Source organism: Excalfactoria chinensis, chromosome 9 (assembly GCF_039878825.1).
Source record: "Excalfactoria chinensis isolate bCotChi1 chromosome 9, bCotChi1.hap2, whole genome shotgun sequence".
Classification (NCBI taxonomy): Eukaryota; Metazoa; Chordata; class Aves; order Galliformes; family Phasianidae; genus Excalfactoria; species Excalfactoria chinensis.
This window is the reverse complement of record NC_092833.1, coordinates 2,264,805-2,285,636: the sequence shown is the minus strand read 5'-3', so window position 1 is coordinate 2,285,636 and position 20,832 is coordinate 2,264,805. Positions and strand designations below refer to the sequence as shown.

Here is a 20,832-nt window from a genome sequence, read left to right as displayed (position 1 = left end):
CAAAATATAAAACAGTTCAGTACTGTCAAGAGTTGCTTTAGAAGAGAAACTATGCTCAAAGTGAGTGAGGATGTGCATTCAGTCAGATTCAGTGGCCTTAGTTGCAATAGAATAATTATCAGATCCTGTTTACTATATATAGATGGCAAATTGAGGATGCAGTCTCTCTGCAACTTAAGTACTTGCACTTGTAATGGAATGGAATATGTTTGGTTTATGCAGGGGTCCCTTAAATGAAGATGTTTTTGCGGCTCCCAACTATACGGAGGACAGAATCCTTCACCCCAGTGTTCAGGAGATCACAGAGCAAATATATCGGCTATTACTACAGGTACAGCATGTGCTTTCATGTCACCATTTTAAATTCCCACTGAAGAAAGGGTGTTTATCCTAATGTGATGTTTTGTTTAACTATCTTCCACTGTTCCACTGTATTGGGATTTCTGGCTACAGTCCTGGAAACTATTTGTGTTCAACTGCCAAGCATGACTCACTTAAGTGTGTTAAAGCTCCAGCTGGTATTTAAGGATTTAGTACAGCTATGGCATCTTCATACAGCCAACTTAAACAAACAAACACAAAACTGCACAAAAAAACTAAAATAGGTCTTTCACCTCACGTGGAACTATTAGTAACTATTCCATTTTTGTTGAAAGCTGGCATGCAGAGACCGTATATTCTGTTGTTTTTAACAGCCTGTACACAACAGTGGATCCAGTGGCTATGGAAGCCTAGGTAGCAATGGCTCACATGAACACTTAATGAGTGTGGCATCCTCCAGTGACAGCACAGGAAACAATAATGATGACACACAAAAGGATAAAACAGTAAGTTTTCTATTTTTATAAATTCAAGTATGAGATAAAAAACTGAGTAGGTTTTAACTTATAACATAACTCTTTCTAATTTGGGATGGGAAGAAGTATAAGGAAAGCGTTGTCATTTGTTTAATATGGAAAAAAGCTTTCTGTCAAGAGGAATAAATATTTGCGCTGTAGATGAAGTCTCAGGGTACTGAAGCACAATTACAGGTTTGCAAGTGGACACTTAGCACATTCTGATGCCCATTATGTGCTTGCTTCTGGGCAAAAAAAAAAAAAAAAAATGTTTGAAAGCAGTTTCTTCTGAGGGGAAAGTCTGTACCTCCTGTTTTCTGTAACAAAATGCAGTAATAACTGCATACAAAAATGATAGCCTGTGACCTTTTTATGTTGCAGAAAATGCACTGTATAATATAGACTGAAAGGTTGTTTGTTGTTTTTGTTTTTTTTTTTGCTTAAAACTTAACTTTAAAGGGCACTGTTGTATCCATTTGGTAGTGAGAATTTTTCTTCAAACTAATGACATTAAAAACTAAAAAAAAGTACAAACAAAAATTTGTGCTTCTGCTTATCAGAACTATGCCATAGAGGCAACGTGAATTGGGCAGCAGTGTACTGAGCATGGTTGCAGTCACAGGAACTGTACTATTTTCTAAGATCTGAAGTCATTTTGGCATTCCTATTCAGCCTTCCTGAACTGCAATTGATTTCTTAAGGCTCAGTTTTTCCTTAGTTGCATCACTCAGGCAAAACCTTCTGAACTTGATTTATGCTTTTGTGATCAGGCGTAGCAAACTGCTGTGCTTGCCAACATGGTCACTTGCTGCCTTTCAGTCCTTAAACACTAGTGCCTTAAGCAAATTAAGCTTCTGGAATTTTTCTTTTGCAGATAAATTACTTTTGAGCTATGTAGCAAATTAGGAAGCACTGTACATGATTTCTTATGTGAGAATTTCATAAGTGTTTTTAATGGCCTTCTTCCAGATAAGTCAAGATGCCCGTAAGGTCAAAACTAAAGGACAGCATATTTTCACTGAGAATAAAGGAAAACTGGAACATAAGAGAGAGCCTTCTGCAGGTAAGGTGTTACTAGTAAGTTAACTAAGCACTAGTTTATTGCAATGGTGTATGATGTAACACGAGTAAGGGGTTTTCCAGTTTCTTTCCAATCAATTTTAACAAATAAGTGCTGTTATTCTTTATATTGTCCTTAATCTCTCTGCTGTGTTCAGGAAAACATGTGACCCAACTGTCTGAATTGGTAATGATGTAACGTGGAATGAAGATGTCCTAGAGCTTTGCAGTACCTTAGCCTTAGTTGTAGCTCACAAGTCTAATACCCCTTTTTCCTGTTAGATGGAGGATGTTGTTATTCCTGTTTTCACAAAACTTCAGGAATTTTTAAGTCAATAAATGAAAATCTTCCTGGTGCAATTTAAATTTAGTAGACATGAGTAACAGCTTATTTTATAACTTTTGTACACTAAACTGAACCTTACTCCTCAAGAATACCTAAGAACAGGGGACTATTTACACAGTGTTCATATATGAAGACACACAAACTTCTTACTTGCTCTACACTGTTAGGAAACTTCTGCTCTGTTAAGAAATATGCATAAAAGAAAACTTCTGCTGTTTTACTGAAACTTCTAGGGGAAGTTAATAGAATCAATGCTGTGATTGCAAAATAACAATCTCTTCACAGAAAAACAAAATGGTCCTGGTGGTCAGGCGAAAGATGTAGTAGGAAAGGATACAACAGCTACAGCTGCTCCTAAAAATGTGGCCACTGAAGAGCTGGCATGGAAAGAACAACCTGTATATTCTTATCAACAGATTAGCTGCTTGGATAGTGTCATCAGGTAAGCAAACAGTGTGTAAATTACCATTGAGCTCTAGGCTTCAGACTTACATATCTAATATTGTTAAATTCCTTTATTTTAGATACTTGGAGAGTTGTAATGTGCCTGGTACAGCAAAAAGAAAATGTGAACCTTCATCAAGTGTGAATTCTGGTGTTCATGAGCAAAAAGCATCTGTTAATGCTATACAACCCTTAGGAGGTATTTTTACTTTAATTTCTCTATTTATTTATTGATTTTGCCAGCAGCCAGTTGGCTGTTACTTCTTGTCAGAATAATGACCAGTGTAGCTTAGGCACACAGTTTCTGCTGTCATCTGTAGTCTGTGGTTCTAATTGATAGGCGTAGATGGGGATTTGCTAGCTTCTTGATGCACAGATAACTGTGAATGACCAGGTAACCAGCATATGCTAGTCAGGAAAAGGCTAACCTCAAGTCTTGCACTGAAGTGTTTTGCTGAGTGTTTATACTGAAGCAGGAATGTTTTGAGAACATTTTACAAGGCATTGGTATGACCTCTGCTGGATTATTGTGTACAGCTTTCAAGTGAAAGATCTTAAGTAGGTAGGTGTTTAGAGCAAAACTTAACATCTGACAGCTAATAACCAGCTATGTGTGAGACTAACATAAAACAAGATGGGAGCTGGGAGGGACTTCATCTTAGGCTGGTAAAGACTAGAAGCTTCCAAAGTTGTACCATCAAAGAAGAGTAACGCACAGGAAAGATCAAGTCCTTCACTGGAAAAACTTGTCATGACTGTATTTGAGAGTAAAGGATTGGATTTGTTTGCCCAGAAGTCATTCTGTTCCTCAGACACTCTTGGTAAAACGTGTGAAATCAATTGAAATGCACAAGGCTTTGCTGTTCTGTACCTTAGCAACATATTGCTTATTTACATATGTAATTTCCTTTATTTTTCTGTTTTGGTTTTTTTTTTTTGAGTAGACTCTACTGTGTTGAAGGCATCTGGTAAATCAAGTGGTCCCCCAGTAGTTGGTGCTCACTTAACTTCTTTGGCCTTACCTGGCAAACCTGAAAGTGTTGTATCGCTCACAAGTCAGTGCAGCTACAGTAGCACCATTGTTCATGTTGGAGACAAAAAACCACAACCTGAATTAGGTATGGTTTCTGCTCATGTCCTTGCCAAAATATTGATTTTCAGCAAGTATAACCTCGAAGACGAGAACACCTGGTACCTACTTGTTAATTTGTCTTGTTTATAGCTGAAGTGTTCTCATGGGAAAAATTGAATAAATAAGGACAGAATTTATTGTATTAAACTTTTAGAGAGAAGTTACCAATGTTTGTAGTATGCATATGCACACTTCTCTTGATGATGGTTTTTACTCCTTCTGTTTTTGTAGAAATGATAGAAGATGGTCCAAGTGGAGCAGAAGTCTTAGATAATCAACTTCCTGCCCCTCCATCCAGCTCTACGCATGTAAATCAGGAAAAGGAGTCGTTTAAAAAACTGGGACTTACAAAGGAAGTCCTTGCAGTGCATACGCAAAAAGAAGAGCAAAGCTTTTTGAATAAGTTCAAAGAAATTAAGAGGTTCAATATTTTCCAGTCCCACTGCAATTACTACTTACAAGATAAACCTAAAGGAAGGCCTGGTGAACGTGGTATGGCAATAGTTTTGTCTTTGTATATGAAATGAATCCTGTTGAGAGAACACGTGCATTTTTAACAGTGTTGGGGAGCCACTGTGAACAGTGACAATCACATGCTATGTTTAAGTCCATAGAAGAATTCTGGTGACAGCCTTACCTTTTGATAATTGAGTGGAATATACTTTAGTAACTATTGAAACATTAATTATTATATTTAATGTTCTAGTTATTGGTTCATAATAGTATTATTGTTATGCATCTACTTTCAAGAGACAAATACAACTTCAGAATGTTTTCTCTCCTGTATGTGCTTGTATTCTCTTGCTTTTCTCTGCCTTCCTTCTGCCTTCCCATCTTTCAGTGCTTTTTTTCCAGCTTCTTTTGTTTATAGCCTGTTAATCCCATTTCATTATTATGTCGTTGGCAAAACAATCTAATTGTTTGGTTGCCATTAAGTTAATGTCAGTGGGGGATGGAAGTGGAACAGGCTATCTGTAGCAGTGAGTTGTTTCATTTTGTTAGGGCTAGGAACTCAAGCTGACGTTTCAGAAGTTCTTGGTACTGACCTGACTGTTTCCATTTTGGTTCTGTTTGGAAGAGAAGTCAGATACTGAGAAGCATTTTCTTGCCAATTCTTTTATCTTTCATTTTTGATATATTTAGAGATATGCAGGTCCTTGGTTTAGGAAACATGTTCTGGAACACTAAAGTGCTCTGTGTTCTCTATCCTTGATAAACTTTCAGACTAAATAAGCCTTACGCAAACTAAAAGTTGGGACAGCTTTGAAATATTTAAGTACTTAAATATGAAAGATGTCTGGTGGATTTATTCATGTCTTTAAATGAGATGAACTGGTAGCCTTCACCTAAGGAAGAGCTGGTTGGTGCTCACTTCTAAACTAAGGTTCCATGCTTTTCTTGCAGAATTTATGAAGTTTCAATGCTCTTTCCACTCACTCACACACACACACACACACACACACACACACAAAATTCTTTTGTGTACTTTCTCTTCTTTGCTGCTTTTATTTCTTCACAGGCCTGTATGGCCCTCACTCTCCAGAAGTGCCTTCAGTCGTGTCCTCTACTGCTTTCATTGTAATTGCTGCAGTGGTTAGAGCAGCTCCTCTGGGAGCCACTATTTTGTGTACCATTGAACTGACTGGGCGATACACTGAGCCTTAACCGATCCACTTCTGTTCTTTTTTTTATTGTTTATTTTCCTTCCCCTAAGTCATGTCAGCACAGTTTGCCTTGCCCAGTCTGCTCAGCTGTCTTGCTAGAGGTAAAAGTGAATCAGATCTCTCTTTCCCCATCCTTCCATTTAAGTGGACAGACTAAAGTCCAGAACTACAGTTTTGAGCAACTTCTAGGAGTGCCAGTGTGTAGGGGATCCATCACGTTGCCAGTAGGCTCCTTCCTGGTGTGTGTTTTCTTCTTTGTTCTTGGTTTTTTTATTTTTTGGTCATTGATTCTGTTTTTGCAGGTGGCCGTGGACAACGAAATGGAACTTCTGGGATGGATCAACCTTGGAAGAAAAGTGGGAAAAACAGGAAATCAAAACGCATTAAACCACAGGAGTCTTCAGACAGTACAACTTCTGGAACTAAATTCCCCCATCGCTTTCCTCTTCAGGGTTTAAATACTACTGCTTGGTCACCATCAGACACTTCACAAGCAAGCTATTCAGCGATGTCTTTTCCAACTGTTATGCCTGCATATCCACTTCCTGTTTTTCCAGCAGCAGCAGGAACTGTGCCACCAGCTCCTGAGACTTCAGTCTCTGGATTTAATCAGCTGCCAGACTCGGGAAATACTTGCCCTATGCAACCGTCCCAGTTTTCTGCCCCCCTCATGACGCCTGTTGTAGCTCTTGTGCTCCCCAACTATGTCTACCCAGAAATGAACAATAGCTTACCTCAAACACTTTACCACAGCCAAGCCAATTTTCCTACCCATCCTGCTTTCCCTTCACAGACAGTATTTCCAGCGCAGCCCCCATTCACTACCCCTAGCCCTTTCCCACAACAGGCGTTTTTTCCGACGCAACCATTCCATTATAATCCACCAGCAGAAATTGAAAAGGTTCCTGTCACAGAGACACGAAATGAGCCATCCCGTTCCTGCACTCCACAGTCAGTGGGTCCTCAAGACCAGGCTTCGCCGCCTTTATTCCAGTCAAGGTGTAGTTCTCCTCTGAATCTTCTACAGTTAGAAGAAAACACAAAAACTGTGGAAAGTGGAGCTCCTGCGGGTTTGCACGGAGCTTTAAATGAGGAAGGAGCCATAAGCAAAATCATGACAACTGATGATGGTAGTGGAAAGGGATCCCTACCAGTAAGTATGTTGGTGTTCTTTTTGGGAATGTGTGTTTTCCTTTTAAAATCTTGGTACTCTAAGAATAGTTAAGGTTGTTAAACTGTAGAGATACCCATAGTGGGTTTTTTCCCTCTCCTATTTTCTTGTCTCTGCTTTATCGTTTTCAAAACTCTCTCATGGACCTTATATTTTAATATCTGGTCTGCAGTCTCTAGAGATGGAGTCACTATTGCAGTTAGTCAACTCAGATTTCGGTAGACTGTATAAATGTGGAATCCAATTGTTTGACTACTGCTAACTTCTAAAGTTTAAGGCAGTCTTGTTGTTCTCCTGAAGTTACCCCAGGACACTTGAAAACGAATCCCAAATTAGTTTTGTTATGCAGCTTTTAATGTGAGTGCTAATGCATTCATTGAGAAGCACCAAAATAGATTTCAAATCATTTGTTCACTTTTTTTTAATGTTTAGCAAAAAGTTTTTGGGTAGTAAATTTCTGAGAAGGGAGTGAGGGTGAAGCAGCCTGTAATTGAGGTCTTGAAAGAAGCTGATAAAAAGGAAATTATCTTTTTATTTTGACTACTTGTTTGTAAACAAAGTATGAGGTATTGCCTGCGGACATTGTTTGGTTTTCTTGGTGCACTGTGCCCTAAAGCTCTGTACAGAGCTATGTGATAATGTCAGCTTCTTTTCCTGTCTCATTTAAATTTGGTGGATCAATTCAACTAATAATCTGGCAAACCTCAGGTGGAGTGCTGAGTCTGTAAGGATTTCTATGATGATGATATAGACTGTTATATTAATGTTGCCTAAGGATTCTGTATAGTATCTTTCCAAATGCTGAGTCACTGATGGGATGCAACCTAAGCCTTCTAGAATGTCCTCCTACCTCCTGCTTTTCTTCTTATGTGGGTTGTAACTGTTCACTACAACTGGCAGTGTATACAGGGTTACAGTTTGAGTTCCATGCTGTTCAAAGGAAAGCAGACATTGGAAGGTGTGGCTTTTACTGGCATGCCTGAGATTAAACCTGCTCTAAGTAATCGGTCATAGAGCGCAATTAGTGCTGATGCTAACAGCTGATTAAATGGCTTTGTTGTATAGTTTATCATAAGCATGTGCCAACATTAGCAACTGTGGAGGAGGAAGGCAAAACATACAAACATGCTTGCTTCTCACTCTGACAAACTTAGTTGCTCAGTTTCCAGATGATTTATTTTACCTAATAATCTTGATATTGATTCTTAAGGGGGATGAACAGAGGGGGAGCAGAAAGGAATTTATTATATCTGCCTTTCTAGTGGAACTTCCAAACTTTATTGACATTATGCAAAACCTTACTGTATTCTGCTGTTGCATGCTTGCTGTCTCACAATCTTGAGATCAAGAGTGTGTGTGTATATAATGTACACACATAATATATAATGTATATATGTACATATGTAAAACACCTTAGATTTGTGCTATGGTAAAGAAGTGCATCTGTGATAGGCTGAAACTTACTGCATGCTCTGAGATGTCACTACTTGATTAAAGTAAGCTTGATAACAAAAAATACCAACACTTTTGATGGGAAATCCTTTGGAATTCCCTCAGAAGGCTATTTCCCATTGTTCAGAACCCTACAAAATATTACTTTCTGTAATTTCATCATCATTTATTTGAACATGAAGGCAAAGCAGGCATTAGTTCAGGAAAGCACTGAGGATACATCTGAAGCTAGTTCATGTATTACAATGTATTCTGTTAATTTCTTTGTCAACATTAACTCCTGAAATTCTCCAAGCCAACTTTTATGAGGCTTAGCAGTTTTGTAACTATTTATGTTGACAAATAAAAAGCAGTGTAACCTTAGCAGAATACCACGTCAAGTGGATTAATACTAAATGTAAGGAACTGGAGATGAGATGACTGTAATTTTCTGTTGTTGTTTGTTCCCCTCCTCTTCCTATTACCAGGCTGAGTCTCCAATGGATGCTCAAAATAGCGATGCGCTCTCTATGTCCAGTGTCCTGCTTGACATTTTACTTCAAGAAGATGCGTGCTCAGGCACTGGCTCAGCTTCCTCAGGGAGCGGTGTATCTGCAGCTGCTGAATCTCTCGGGTCTGGATCTAACGGCTGTGACATGTCAGGGAGCAGAACAGGTAATACAGGCAGTGAATACTCCTAGCATTTTAGAAGCATTGGAGTGTGATGTCCTACAGACATCACGTGAATCGAGTAATGAAGAGAGAGTACCATAATCCTTCATGTTTCAAATTTATTTACTTTTAGTTAATTATTCCATTGCAATTTAATAGATATTTAGCTTTAGGTTTTAAAAATGTGTAAATGATTACTGTAGTGGGAAAGGGGAGTGCCTTCTGTTTAGAAATGAAATTAAATGGTAACGATGTTTTGTGCTTTTCATTCCTTTTTACCCATTTCTAGCTTCAAAAATACAGAACTGATCTATGTATTTGACAATTTCTAATGAAGCTTAAATTTCTTTTTTAAAGGCAGTAGTGAAACTAGTCATACCAGCAAATACTTTGGGAGCATCGACTCCTCAGAAAACCATCATAAAACAAAAATGAAGGCAGAAATAGAAGAAAGTGAGCACTTCATTAAATATGTTCTTCAGGATCCCATATGGCTTTTGATGGCAAACACAGATGATACAGTTATGATGACTTACCAGATACCCTCTAGGTAATTCCAGTACCTCAGTCCTTCATAAACTGCGTGTGCGCTGGGGGAGTGGGGTAAACTGAATCACTGTCTTAATAGAAGACAGCTTGTTTAGATGTTCAAGTCAGTGTCAAGAACTGTTGCTTCCTTTCTATCTTTTGCATACAACCTGAGAAGTTCTTGGGAAGAATGACTTGGTCAGGCGTATTCTTTTGTAGGCTGATGCATATCTCATATGTGCATATCTAGTGTCTGATTCAGGTTGTCTTGCTTGAAGGAGAACTTGGATCTCACTGTAGCAGCTGCAGAGGGGTACTGAACTTCTTTGTTTCACTGGTAGCATTGCCTTAATAGCGCTAAGCAAGCAGTTCTCAGTGGGATTTGAAAGGACAACAAGCCAGCAGATGTGTTAAAGTTTTCTGCAAATGTAGAATGCTGCTAAAATAATCACACTTCATTTTTTTCCAATGTCAGATTTGTAAACTGAACAATCCAGAACAAAAACAGTTTGTTTGTTTTTTTAATAAGAGAAAAAAGCTTGCATTTGATTGTGTGACCTTATCTGAAAGAATTGAAGCTCAATTTCTGAATACATTTCATTTTAGAGATTTGGAAACAGTTTTAAAAGAAGATAAGCTGAAACTAAAGCAAATGCAGAAACTACAACCAAAATTTACTGAAGACCAAAAAAGAGAGCTTATTGAAGTTCATCCATGGATCCAGCAAGGAGGACTGCCAAAGACTGTTGCTAATTCTGTAAGTTTAAATCAGTTTGTTATTGTTGCACATATAACAGTGCTTGTTATTAGCTGTCTGTTTTAAGTTTCCATTCCTGTTTAGAAATCTTGGTCAGTTATACTGAGAAATAGTTAAAATCAAACTTGCTTGCCATGGCTTCTGGCTTGATTTAACTTGCCGGTAATCTTCTTCCCAGTAGAAAAGTCAAGGTAGTGAATTCAGTATAAGAAATGTCCTTGCCATTTCTAGTTTTGTTGAATCTCTGAAATTATGTATCAACGCAAGCAGCAATTTCATCGCATGAAAATCTCGTATAACATGAAAAACACGTTTCTGTTTTGTGCATGGAAACTTATACCTATTTCTTCCTTGAAAGTGTGTGATGGATGGGAATACAGTCTTCCTTTTCTGTATTAAATTTTTCCTGCAGGATCCTTCCTTGTCTAGATTGCAAAAGTAGATTAGTAGCTCAGGAAATAAATGGTGGGGGAGAGGGGGAAAGAATCCTTGCAGTTTTATTGGTTATATGTGATTTTTACTTACAAATAAATGATTGCATTCCACTTCCCTAAGCTCTCCATCATCTGTAGCTTCTTTTCAGATAAGCTATCAGATGCAAAGGCTCTCTTTTTTCATGGACATTTCAAAAATCAATGCAATAGAATTTGAATAGATCCTTCTGTTATTAATGTTACTGCAGCATTGATGTGAGAGCATTCAGCAGGTGTGAAACTGCAGTGGCTTCAGTCTCATAAGCAGTGCAGCTGACCTGAACGTATTAATGTATCAGTGTTAGCAATCAAATGTAGGAAAAGATGTTTTTATAGTGCTTATAAGAAGTGAGAATTGTAAATGTTCTGTGATGTAGCTGTTCATAGTAGAGTTGTCGAGTACCTTGTGCTGATTTACTATGTTATAAATTGATTGTGTGGGAGCAGTTGGAGGATGGAATACACCTGAGTGTAGCACAGATTTACAGGTTCCTTTGGAATCAGGGATCGCATGTAAATAAACTGATGTTTGGAAAGTGTTTGTTTTTTTGTTTGTTTTTCCTTTGACTTAATGGTTTTTTTGTTTTATTTTAGGAATGTATTTTTTGTGAGGACAATATACAGAGCAATTTTTATACATCATATGATGAAGAAATCCATGAAATGGACCTTAATGAAATGATTGAAGACAGTGGGGAGAACAATCTGGTTTCTCTGAGTCAAGTCAGTGAAGAACAAACATAGCCTTTGAGCCTGTTGCTTTTAAAGCTGCTTCAAAATTACAGTGATGATCCGTTAAGGTTTTAATCTTGTTTCCAGCAAGATGAATCTGGTTCATAAAGCAAATGTTTTTCTCACTCTAAAAGAGTCATTTGTGAAAGAATCTCTTTTTAAATGGTGGCAATCTCTTCCCAGTAAGGACATTGTTGAAGATGGTATAGCTTTTATTTAAAGAAAAAAAAACTCATATTTTGCACTTATATGCCTCAAGTATTTCTTTGTAAACTATAAAAGCTTTCATTGATGCCTACCGAGTGGGCCAGTGAGTACTGTGAGTACTGAAAATCCCCTTGTGAACGTATAGTTCTTCAAATCTTTGAGTAACGGTTCAGCATTATAAATTGTTCTAGGAATCTTGCTTAGAAGCTCTTTAGCATTGCTCTTAATATTTGAAGTGGTCCAGCATAGTGGAAGAAATAACCTTCGAGAAAATCAGTTCACACTTGCCCTTTTCATACCAGTTTGAGCCATCCTTTTTTTCCTATAGCGTTGACTATAGGAACTTTTTGCCTAAGAGAAATGTTGAATTAATTCTGTAAGATGATCTTGGGTTAAAATACTTACATGGATACTTAAGGAAGCGCAGGTGAGTGCCGACAACTCTGTAGCCTTTTGTTTCAATGGACACTGCAATTCTATGAACTGCATCTTATCTCAAAGCATGATTTCTGAGAATTTACAGGCAAAATCTCTGCTAAAAAAAATTTGCAAACACACAGGATGACTGTGTGTGCTCCAGTGACTGAGACAAAATGTGGTGTCATTTAACCTTTATTTTTGGTCTGTTCTGTTAGGATGTTGGCCGTCCATTTTTCTGTTTGGCAAAACAAACATCAAACTTGCATGTGGCAAGAGAGGATTAGACATTTCTCGTAATTGGAAGATATTTCTTATAAAAAGAGATTTTGAGAATACCATTGACTTTCACAGATTACATAACCTAACACTTGGTGTGGCTGGAGTCCTTACCTGTCAAGGATTTAATTTTAATGCCTCAGCGATTGTATCAACTTCAATATGTGTACTTTGTCCTTGCGTTGTTTGTACATGTTGGATGTGGGAAGAGAACAAAAGAGAGTAACTATCAATATTGATTAGTTAGAAGAAATCTAGTTGCAGCATTGCTAGATGTCAGCTTGTAGGTTTTGGGGGGTCAAAAACGTGGAGAAACTCAATTAACTTTGCTATGTTTGTCTTAAAATATTTTTCATGAAAGCTTTTTTTTCTTCTGGTTCTTTTTTGTTTGTTTGTTTTAATATTAAGATAATGTTTCTATTCACTGAAATTGAAAGTTATTTTCATTATATGGAAATGTTTCTCTTTGCATCCAAAGAGGACGTGAAGGTAGATCTGGCACCGCCAAAAACATGCTGAAGTGACTGGTATTTGCTTAGTGGATGAAATGTGTGAATGAATGAATTAATTGGACAGCGTCATAAGGAATTCTGCAATGGAGACAGGTTCTTCAGTTAGAATGTGTGAAGTTACAGAACAAGTAGAATCACTACTTCAGAAGTGAGTATCTTAAACATAGTGTGAAACGCTCATCAGCATGATCTGATTCCTGTCTTTAACACTTCTGCAAGATCAAACTTGAGTAGATGTATATAAACTGAATGAGAAACATTAAAATGTTGGTGTTCCAGTCCAATATATTAAATGTTTCTATCACAAATGGAACAGTGCAGCTATACCAGCATATTACCTATTCCTTTTTTGTTTTTTATTACGTGTAAACACAAATAGTTTTAATTGGACCAGGGTTTGGGAAAAATAAAAGCTTTATATATAAAGGAGCGCATCATTATTAAACAAATTATTTTCAGGGACTTCTCAACCACTTTGTGAACTTCTTTGCTTTAGCATGCTTTTTTGTTGTTGTGGTTTTCTTTTTCCTTTCTTTTTGTTCTCATTTCTTTTCTTTTTTTCTTTTTTTTTTTTTTTTTTTTTTTTCAATGACCATCTTGTAAGCATAACTTAGTGAAAGGAAGAGAAAAGTATATTTAGAGCATTTTGTGGATGTGCTTAATTACGGTCTTATTCTTGCATCCTTAAAGTGTTTGCATTTACAGGGTGGTATTAAATATTTTCCTGTAACTTTAAATCTACATGCCTCCATTTATAGATAAGATTCTGAAGCTGTAATTTTTCCAAGCTGTTGTAAGATGATTTATTTGTGATGACACTTTGTCAACATGTCAACAATGGTTTCTGTACACTGTGCAATATATTTTGGTTTTGCCACTCGTGACTAATTTTTATGACTTTGCTTTTTAGAAAACTGGTAAATAAAACAGATATATTTTTAGTTGTCTTTCTGTTTCTTGAGCCCTTCTACTCCACGTAAGAAGCAAAAAATACACATATTGCGGCTCTGTCCTGAGCTGGTACACCAAACAAGAACTTGCACAAGTTGGTTGTGGCTTACTATGCTGAATTGCTGCCAGTTTGTCCAGCTTGAAAGCTTAGTGATGAAAAGTAAGGCAGAATCTTTAGACTGACCAGCTGTTCTGAAAATGTGTGCACACTGATACCTGCAAGAGAGTATGTGGCTGAGTTCTGTGTGGTGTTTGGAAGCAGCAGAAGTTCATGCTGCCCTTTTTTACTTTGTTTAATGTCATCTTTAAATACTACTGTCCTTTGTATCTTTATACCAATCACTTATGGGTAGAGTTTTGGTTAAGCCCAATGAATGTGAGTTGTATGGCATTTAGTCATCTTTCTCTACGGTGTAAGACTGAAGATGGCTGAAATGTTTGTGCTGAAGTTCTTGTTCTGTACTCTGATGGCTGGAGAAAGTGGGGAATTCTCAATATTCCTATTTTCTCAGCATTGCTGTGAAGCTAAGTGGGTGTCAGATTTGTTCAGCTCACCCCACCTCCTCCCTTCTAGATTAGGAAATATGCTGGTTATCAGAGCTGAATTAGGTGCACTTTTCCCCCCGACTCTGTTTTAGGATACTTTATTTTTAACAGAAAAGCTGGTGCTGTTCTTAGTGTGGTCATGAGGTACTTGCAAGCTACAAAACTGTGGTGTTTCTGCACAGAAAAAACCCACCCCAAAACAAAAGAGTGTACCACACAGGTGAGCTGCCTTCACTCCAAAGTTGGAACTCATGCTGTATGCTGCATTACCTGGATTTACTGCACCCTGAGGTATGCTTGGATGATGTGTTCAATAAGTCTTCTGAATTGATGCTAAATACTTGAGTAGCTTTATGTACATGTCAAAGCTTTATGTACACGAGGTCTGAAAACACTTCTGCCATGGTAGCACTTCGGATACTTGCATAAGAAAACATGCAGGACATGTGTATTGGTAAAGCAGTTCACAGACCTTCAAGTCTGAGTCACACCCTTATGCAGGGTATTGCAGCTCAGGTGAGGAGGTGTTATGTGAGTGTTTGGGTGTAAGTTTTGATAACCGATATGTTACAGTGTGAGAACCAAAGTGTTGCTGATAAATTGCAAGGTATGTTTCAAGTATTTCCGCTTCTGGTGATTTATTTATTTATTTATTTCCCCCAGTGGTGAAAGTAAGAAGACTACAAGCCAAATGTGACTTCGGGCATTTGCCATGTTGGCAATGTGCACTCAGATAACTGCTTGTTTAGCACTGCAGGGAGCAGGCTTTGACTGGCAGCTTCTCCCACCTCTGTAGCCCCTAGGCGTCACTGGTGTCCTGTGACTAAGTCTGGCACTTCTGCTGCCCCCTTTCTTTCTCTGTTCAGCTTCCTGTGTTCCTGAGCTTATTACATTCTTTGATGTAAAAGGGAAGATTTGTAACTTTAATTTCAGATAAGATGCCGGGAAAGTTCCCAATGAAGTGCTGTTGGCCCAATGATAGTGATCACGGATATAAAATATCTTCTTGGAAAAGAGGAATGAGGTACTGAAAAGCATCCTATTGTAGTCCGCTGTCATGAATTTGGAGAACATTTGTTCCCCTTGTTGAGCAACAATGTCCTTGATTATTGTTTGCTTTTCTTCCTAGGGACGATGGAAAGAAACTAATGTATTGATAAGCCTCCGACTCAAAGCGGTGCTTCTGGCAAAGTGACAGATTGACAGCCTAGGAGGAAAGTAACTTTTGTAAGTGTAGGTTCCAAATATTCCAGTATTTCATAACCCCTTATGAGCAAGTAACTTGACAAAGGTTTGTTCTGGTGAACAAGGTAGTGAGCAGATCACCAGCTCCTTTTCCTTAGTGGTAGTGGAAGAGGGCAGTGTTTTCAGGGTTGATATGGAAGGTTTATAACAACCTTGTCAGTTTGCTTTACTGGTCTGACTTTACTTAAGAAAAAGGCTCATGCCCTAATCACATGGCAACAAGGAAAGATTCCCTCATAATAGAAAGAATGGAGGAATTTTTCTTCCCTTGTCTTTAGTTGTGCATAAACGATGATTACCTAACTGCATTGAATAGAAGCTCTTAAAGCTTTGGGTGCAGACAGGCCATGCATTAAAACTGCTAGTAGTCAGTTGTCAGCAGTGAGATTAACTGAAATCAGTTCAGAGACCTGATGATGAAAATGCTTGTGCATTCCCTGTACTTTTCTGTTAGGGGTTGGTGCCTAAATCTTACATTTAAAGAACAGAATTTCCAGGAATCTGTGGTTTGGATTTTCAGATAAAATGTGTTGGAGTGGTGAAGGGGGCTGTTTGCTAGGTTTTAGCTAACAGAATAGTGAAATGAAGGTGTCTGTATACAATGTTTACAGTCGTCAGTTTCACAGCTGAATGACATCAATTGAACCAGACTACATAACTGCCAACAGTTTTACAGACTTCACTTACGGATAGAATTAGCTTGAAGTGATAAAGAACTGTCTCCTAATTTGCTGTCCGTAGGCTTATGAAGTTTACAGTGTTAACTTCTACCCATTGGGCTGATAACAATAGCTTTACAGGTGGAGTCTTTCTGAATGTGTTTGGCAGGATCAGAGGGTCCAAATGCTCAGGAAATCATTGAACAATAACTCTACCCATAGTGCCTTTCAAGAGGACAAATTAAAGTAGTAGAGGGGAAGGTCAGGATATCTTGGCCAGCGTAATGTAAATCATTGATGTATCTGAGTGGGCCGGCAGTAAATTAGGTTCCAGAAGCACAACACTACGTCCTAATGTGATTAAGAAGTTTATAAATGGAGATGGAGTTTATCACCTTGCTACCTTCCATAGTCTAACTTGCTTATTTGGGTATTTCCAAAGATAATTTACAGCTTTCAGATATAAAATTTGGCTTTGGATTGAGAGTAGCATGTTGGAGAGAAACGTGTTGTTTGTTCTTCGCGAGACGGATGCCAGCACCCTTCTCCAAGCTTAATAGACTTTATCAGTGCTCATAGTAGTTAACTGGAGCTGTTTGCTAAGACTTGCTATGAGTAAACTGCTTTATTAAATGTATCTGGAAGTTTCCAAGCGTTGTGTGTTGCCATACCTCTAACACTCTTAGATAAGATGAGGACTGAATTGTGACACGCAGGCTATATATAGAACCTGACAGTTTGTTTCTCTGGAAACATTTGGGTTGTTGCAGTGTGCTTTGTGACTTTCTTGTAAGAATTAAAGGAAGAAGATAATGACAGAGGTCCAAAGGGCACTGCCTCTTCTTTGAAATCACTAGACACTACCTTCTTAAAAATAGTTTTATCAACAGCTAAACGCTGCTTATCTTCCTTTGGGAGAGATGTAGCACTTGTCAGAGAGAATTTGAGAGAGGTGAAGATGAATGTCTATGAAGTCATGTGGATTCTTGGGCCTTAAAGAGCAGCTGAGTGGAGACAGGGAGTACTGAAATTCAGACAAAAAAGGCAGGCACAGGGTTAAATCTCTGCCCTTCTGGGCTATGGCCTTAAAAGATGAGAAAGCTGTCAAAGCCAAGAAGGTTGAAATTGCCCTATGCCTAGGCATAAAGAGGAGTGTGGGGGTAAGGAAAAGGAGGCTGGATGCAGAAGTTGAGGTTTAGAGCTCATGGCAAAAGAAGCACCAAACCCTATGAAGGGCCGCATTCTCTTGTTTTCTCAACTCAACTAAATGATCAAGTGCCAGAATGGTAAGAGTGCAGGTACAGGAGTAATGCTCAGAAACCGAGTCAGCTGAGGCTGTGCCTCCAGACACTTCAGATTTTGGTGGTTTTGAAAACCAAACCTAAATAAGTAACTGAGATATTTGATAGTTAGTTTCTTCATGCCGGTTTTCATTAAAAACAAGAACAATAAGTACAAAATGCATGTAAAAAAAGATACTCTTTTGTTTCAGGGGAAGGACGGGAAATAGAAGCACTTCCGTTCTCAACGATGCGTGTTTATTTCTTGCTGCCCAGGTGCCATGGTTACAAGTACTACAGAAAACAAACCAGTGGTACCAGGTAGGTTCCCCACTGTGCTCCAGCAACATTGATTCCTCTGCAATTTGTGCAATGCTAGCGGGAAGCTGAGGAAGGCTGAACATTGATGATGTGTTTCAGTGGTGGAAGGAATGGTGAAATCTTCTGTTTTGGGCCAGATAGCAGAGTCTTCCCTATTATATTTCATAGGGTTCTGTTCCACTTCTGGAAGAAATGTACTGTGAGTGACACCCCTATTGCTTTTCATTCAAAAGAAATGAAGGAAAAGGGAGGACAAGAAACTGGAAGTTTCCTTGTGATCTAAAGCTTTTCCCAGAAATGGTGATGTGAATGAAGATCCTTTAATTTTTGCTTGGCCAATACTGCTGTTTTCTTGTAGCAATGATCTATTCCTTGCTGATGATTCAACGTGAGGACTCTGTGTATACTGTACTGTGAAGGCAACTTCAGGGAGGGCTGTCAGGCCAAAGAACCCACCTGTTTGTGTATAGAAAATGTACAAGTACTTGGTGGGGAACTGATTTATTCAAAGGCAAAGGTAATACTTGAGAATCCTCTTAGTATTGCTATTACTGTGGGGACTTGTTTTCCCAGTGTAGGCAAGCAACTCACTTGGAAGCGCTGCTGTTTTGGAGCAATGGAGAGGAAAACAGTGAAAGAAAGCCAACAAATCCCTTCAAGCTTGAATGCATGTGGTTTTGTTTCGTTTTTTCCTCATCTATTTATTTTATGCTACACTGATTCTTTGTATAAATTTTATTTCCCTAATGATCTACATCACCTACATCCATCTATTAATTCTATATACACGTGCGCTGCTCAGTCAGTTGTCACTGCCAGGCTGGCCAAGGAATTCTGAAGAGTTTGGGGCTGGATGGGACTTAATAAAACTATTTGGATGAGCAAATAAACCAAGAAGATAGGGGAAGCAACAGATGCACTTGCTTTAGGTATATCAATACCTGCTATTCATGCAAATACTTAGTACTTCACCTAATATCTAAGTCTCCTATTTTAGTCATCTGAGAGTTTGGAGCCTAAATTTTGATGTGTGTTTGTTTGTTTTTAGCTGCACTGGCCAACTCAGTAGCAAAAAACGTGCCTTGAAAGACACGTGGCCAATTCTTCATTAACATAATTCCAGAATTAAGTCCAAACTGTGTGAACAGAGAAAGAAAGGAGTGATGTCTGGTGGCAGAATCCATCCTACACAGTGTAGAAGCCTTTGCTTGCTTTGAATGTGTTTATTAGAATCTTGTGTATGATGAAAAGTAAGGTGCAACATTTGCTATGTGAAACAGCAGTTACACCTGCGAGCAGCAGTGAGACCTGTGGTCAGTCTGAAGGAATCCCTTTCACTTTTTCCTTCTGGCAAGTGAGAGAAAGCTTTCCCATCAGCTTCTTTGCCGCAGTTCTCCTCTTGTATCTGTGCTATAAATTGATTGATTCTAACAGCTGTAAATTGGTGTAGAGAGCCACAAAAGACAAGGCAATCTTTTCTACCTTTCTAGAAAACATTCTGTTGTCAGTAGTGTGAGCCTACATCTGAATGACAAGCAAGGCTGTGCCTTGGAGATGTGTGTTCATGGGTCTTGTTGGCACATTCCTGTTTAATCTCTGCTTTGCCCCTCAGGACAATGACCCCTGAGATAGTATTTTCCCTGTCTTTGAAGCTTTGTTAGAATTACACTGAAGTGAGATGTTTTTGATTGTTGTTATGACGACTGGGATAGCAGTGTAACATTTTCCTTGCACCTTTTGAAGTAAACAATGAATACATAATATATATATATATATACCTTCTATGTTAAAGCAAGCAAAAAGGATATTACTGCTTGTCCTCCCTTGTAGCTATTGGATGGACCTTCTGGCAAAAGGTGTTGGGGGGGGCGGGTAAGAATGTCTGTTTAATAAATAAATAAAATGGTTAGAGGAACAGATTGTAACTTCACAAATGAAGGAATGATGTTCTTGAGGAGGAATAGGAGATGGAATGTCCTCCTAAGTGAGCACAGAGCACCAGCGTGCTGTGGTTTTGCACTGAGTGATGGAGATTCTCTAAGTCACTGGAGCTGTTTTGGCCCTGGAATGGAGCTCTGACTCTGTGTTGGCAGAAAGGATGCAAATCATTTTTCCTGCTTCCTGCAGCAACTGCAAGTGAAGCCTGTCCTGCTGTCCCTGAGTCACCATGGCTGCTGTGCTGTGTGACATTCTGCTTTGGTCGCTACTGAACAGCCAAATGCTGTGATGTTGTCTCTTGTTATTTTTCCTCCCATTCTCTGTCTCTAGGATGTCAACTGCAAAGACTTGCATGGTGACAGTAGAAAGTATTTTGTCGCGACCCCGTGTAGCCCATGTTGGTTCTGGCAAAGTGAGTTTTGGGAGAATGAAACTCAAGTTTTGTTAGTGTGCCTCATTCATGGATGGTCCAAATGCAGAAATACAGTGAAGCTTGCCTAGAGGGCCCCAAAATCCTTCCTGAAGCACGTAACTAAGAGGACATGCAGGCTCCTGGTAATCTCCCTTTGCTCTCAATGTGCACGTCAGTTAGGGATACTCCTGAAGCGTACCTTTTTGGTGGTGATTTTAAATTAGGCTGCTTTACTTTGTACCTAAATGGTCTGAGCTTTTGCAGAGCTCAGCTGAGGGTAATTCACTCGGGGTAGTTCCCAAGCTGTCTGCAGAGGTATGCTGAGGGATGCCTCAGGTCTGCACCTCCTGAGTTGCACAGAAAAACTACTTGCTGTGCTTTCCATCTATTATTTGAGTCTGAGTTCAGTGTAAAAACTAAAAGACTACGAATTGAAATAGTTTTATACTTAAGAAATGTAAGAGCAGAAAGGGTCATCTAATCTAGTTGCCAGTATGCTGTATTTTATAAGGTATTTTCAGTTCTTAGCAAAGCAATCTGTATGTGCTTTGGGAAGGATAGTGTCTCACCTGATATGATGATACAGAAAGAAAGGGAATTCGTGGCTTCTTCAGTGTCTGATCGAAATCTTTTTACCTTCTCATTTCAGGAATAGCTTCAAGTTGTGCTGGGGAGGTTCAAGTTGGATATTAGGAAGAATTCTGTGAAAGCAGTGTGGCTCTGGCACAGGCTGTCCTGGACGAGTCACCATCCCTGGAGGTGTTTAAGGACAGGAGCAGATGTGGTACTGAGGGATGTGGCTTAGTGGGCAATACTGGTG

The 20,832-nt window shown here is 38.8% G+C and overlaps 1 protein-coding gene across 2 annotated transcripts in view; it reads left to right on the top strand.

Annotated features, from left to right (window-relative positions):
- PER2 (period circadian regulator 2) overlaps positions 1-13,607 on the top strand; it is a 39,973-nt gene extending 26,366 nt beyond the window's left edge. For both annotated transcript variants that reach the window (XM_072344997.1, XM_072344998.1), the window contains 12 exons: positions 223-331; positions 696-827; positions 1,806-1,899; positions 2,527-2,683; positions 2,766-2,884; positions 3,630-3,803; positions 4,049-4,309; positions 5,784-6,634; positions 8,572-8,758; positions 9,113-9,305; positions 9,890-10,040; positions 11,108-13,607. In XM_072344997.1, coding sequence (XP_072201098.1) covers positions 223-331; positions 696-827; positions 1,806-1,899; positions 2,527-2,683; positions 2,766-2,884; positions 3,630-3,803; positions 4,049-4,309; positions 5,784-6,634; positions 8,572-8,758; positions 9,113-9,305; positions 9,890-10,040; positions 11,108-11,257 — 2,578 coding nt within the window. In that variant the 3' untranslated portion in view covers positions 11,258-13,607. The remainder of the gene's footprint in view (positions 1-222; positions 332-695; positions 828-1,805; positions 1,900-2,526; positions 2,684-2,765; positions 2,885-3,629; positions 3,804-4,048; positions 4,310-5,783; positions 6,635-8,571; positions 8,759-9,112; positions 9,306-9,889; positions 10,041-11,107) is intronic.
- The last annotated feature ends 7,225 nt before the right edge of the window (positions 13,608-20,832 follow it).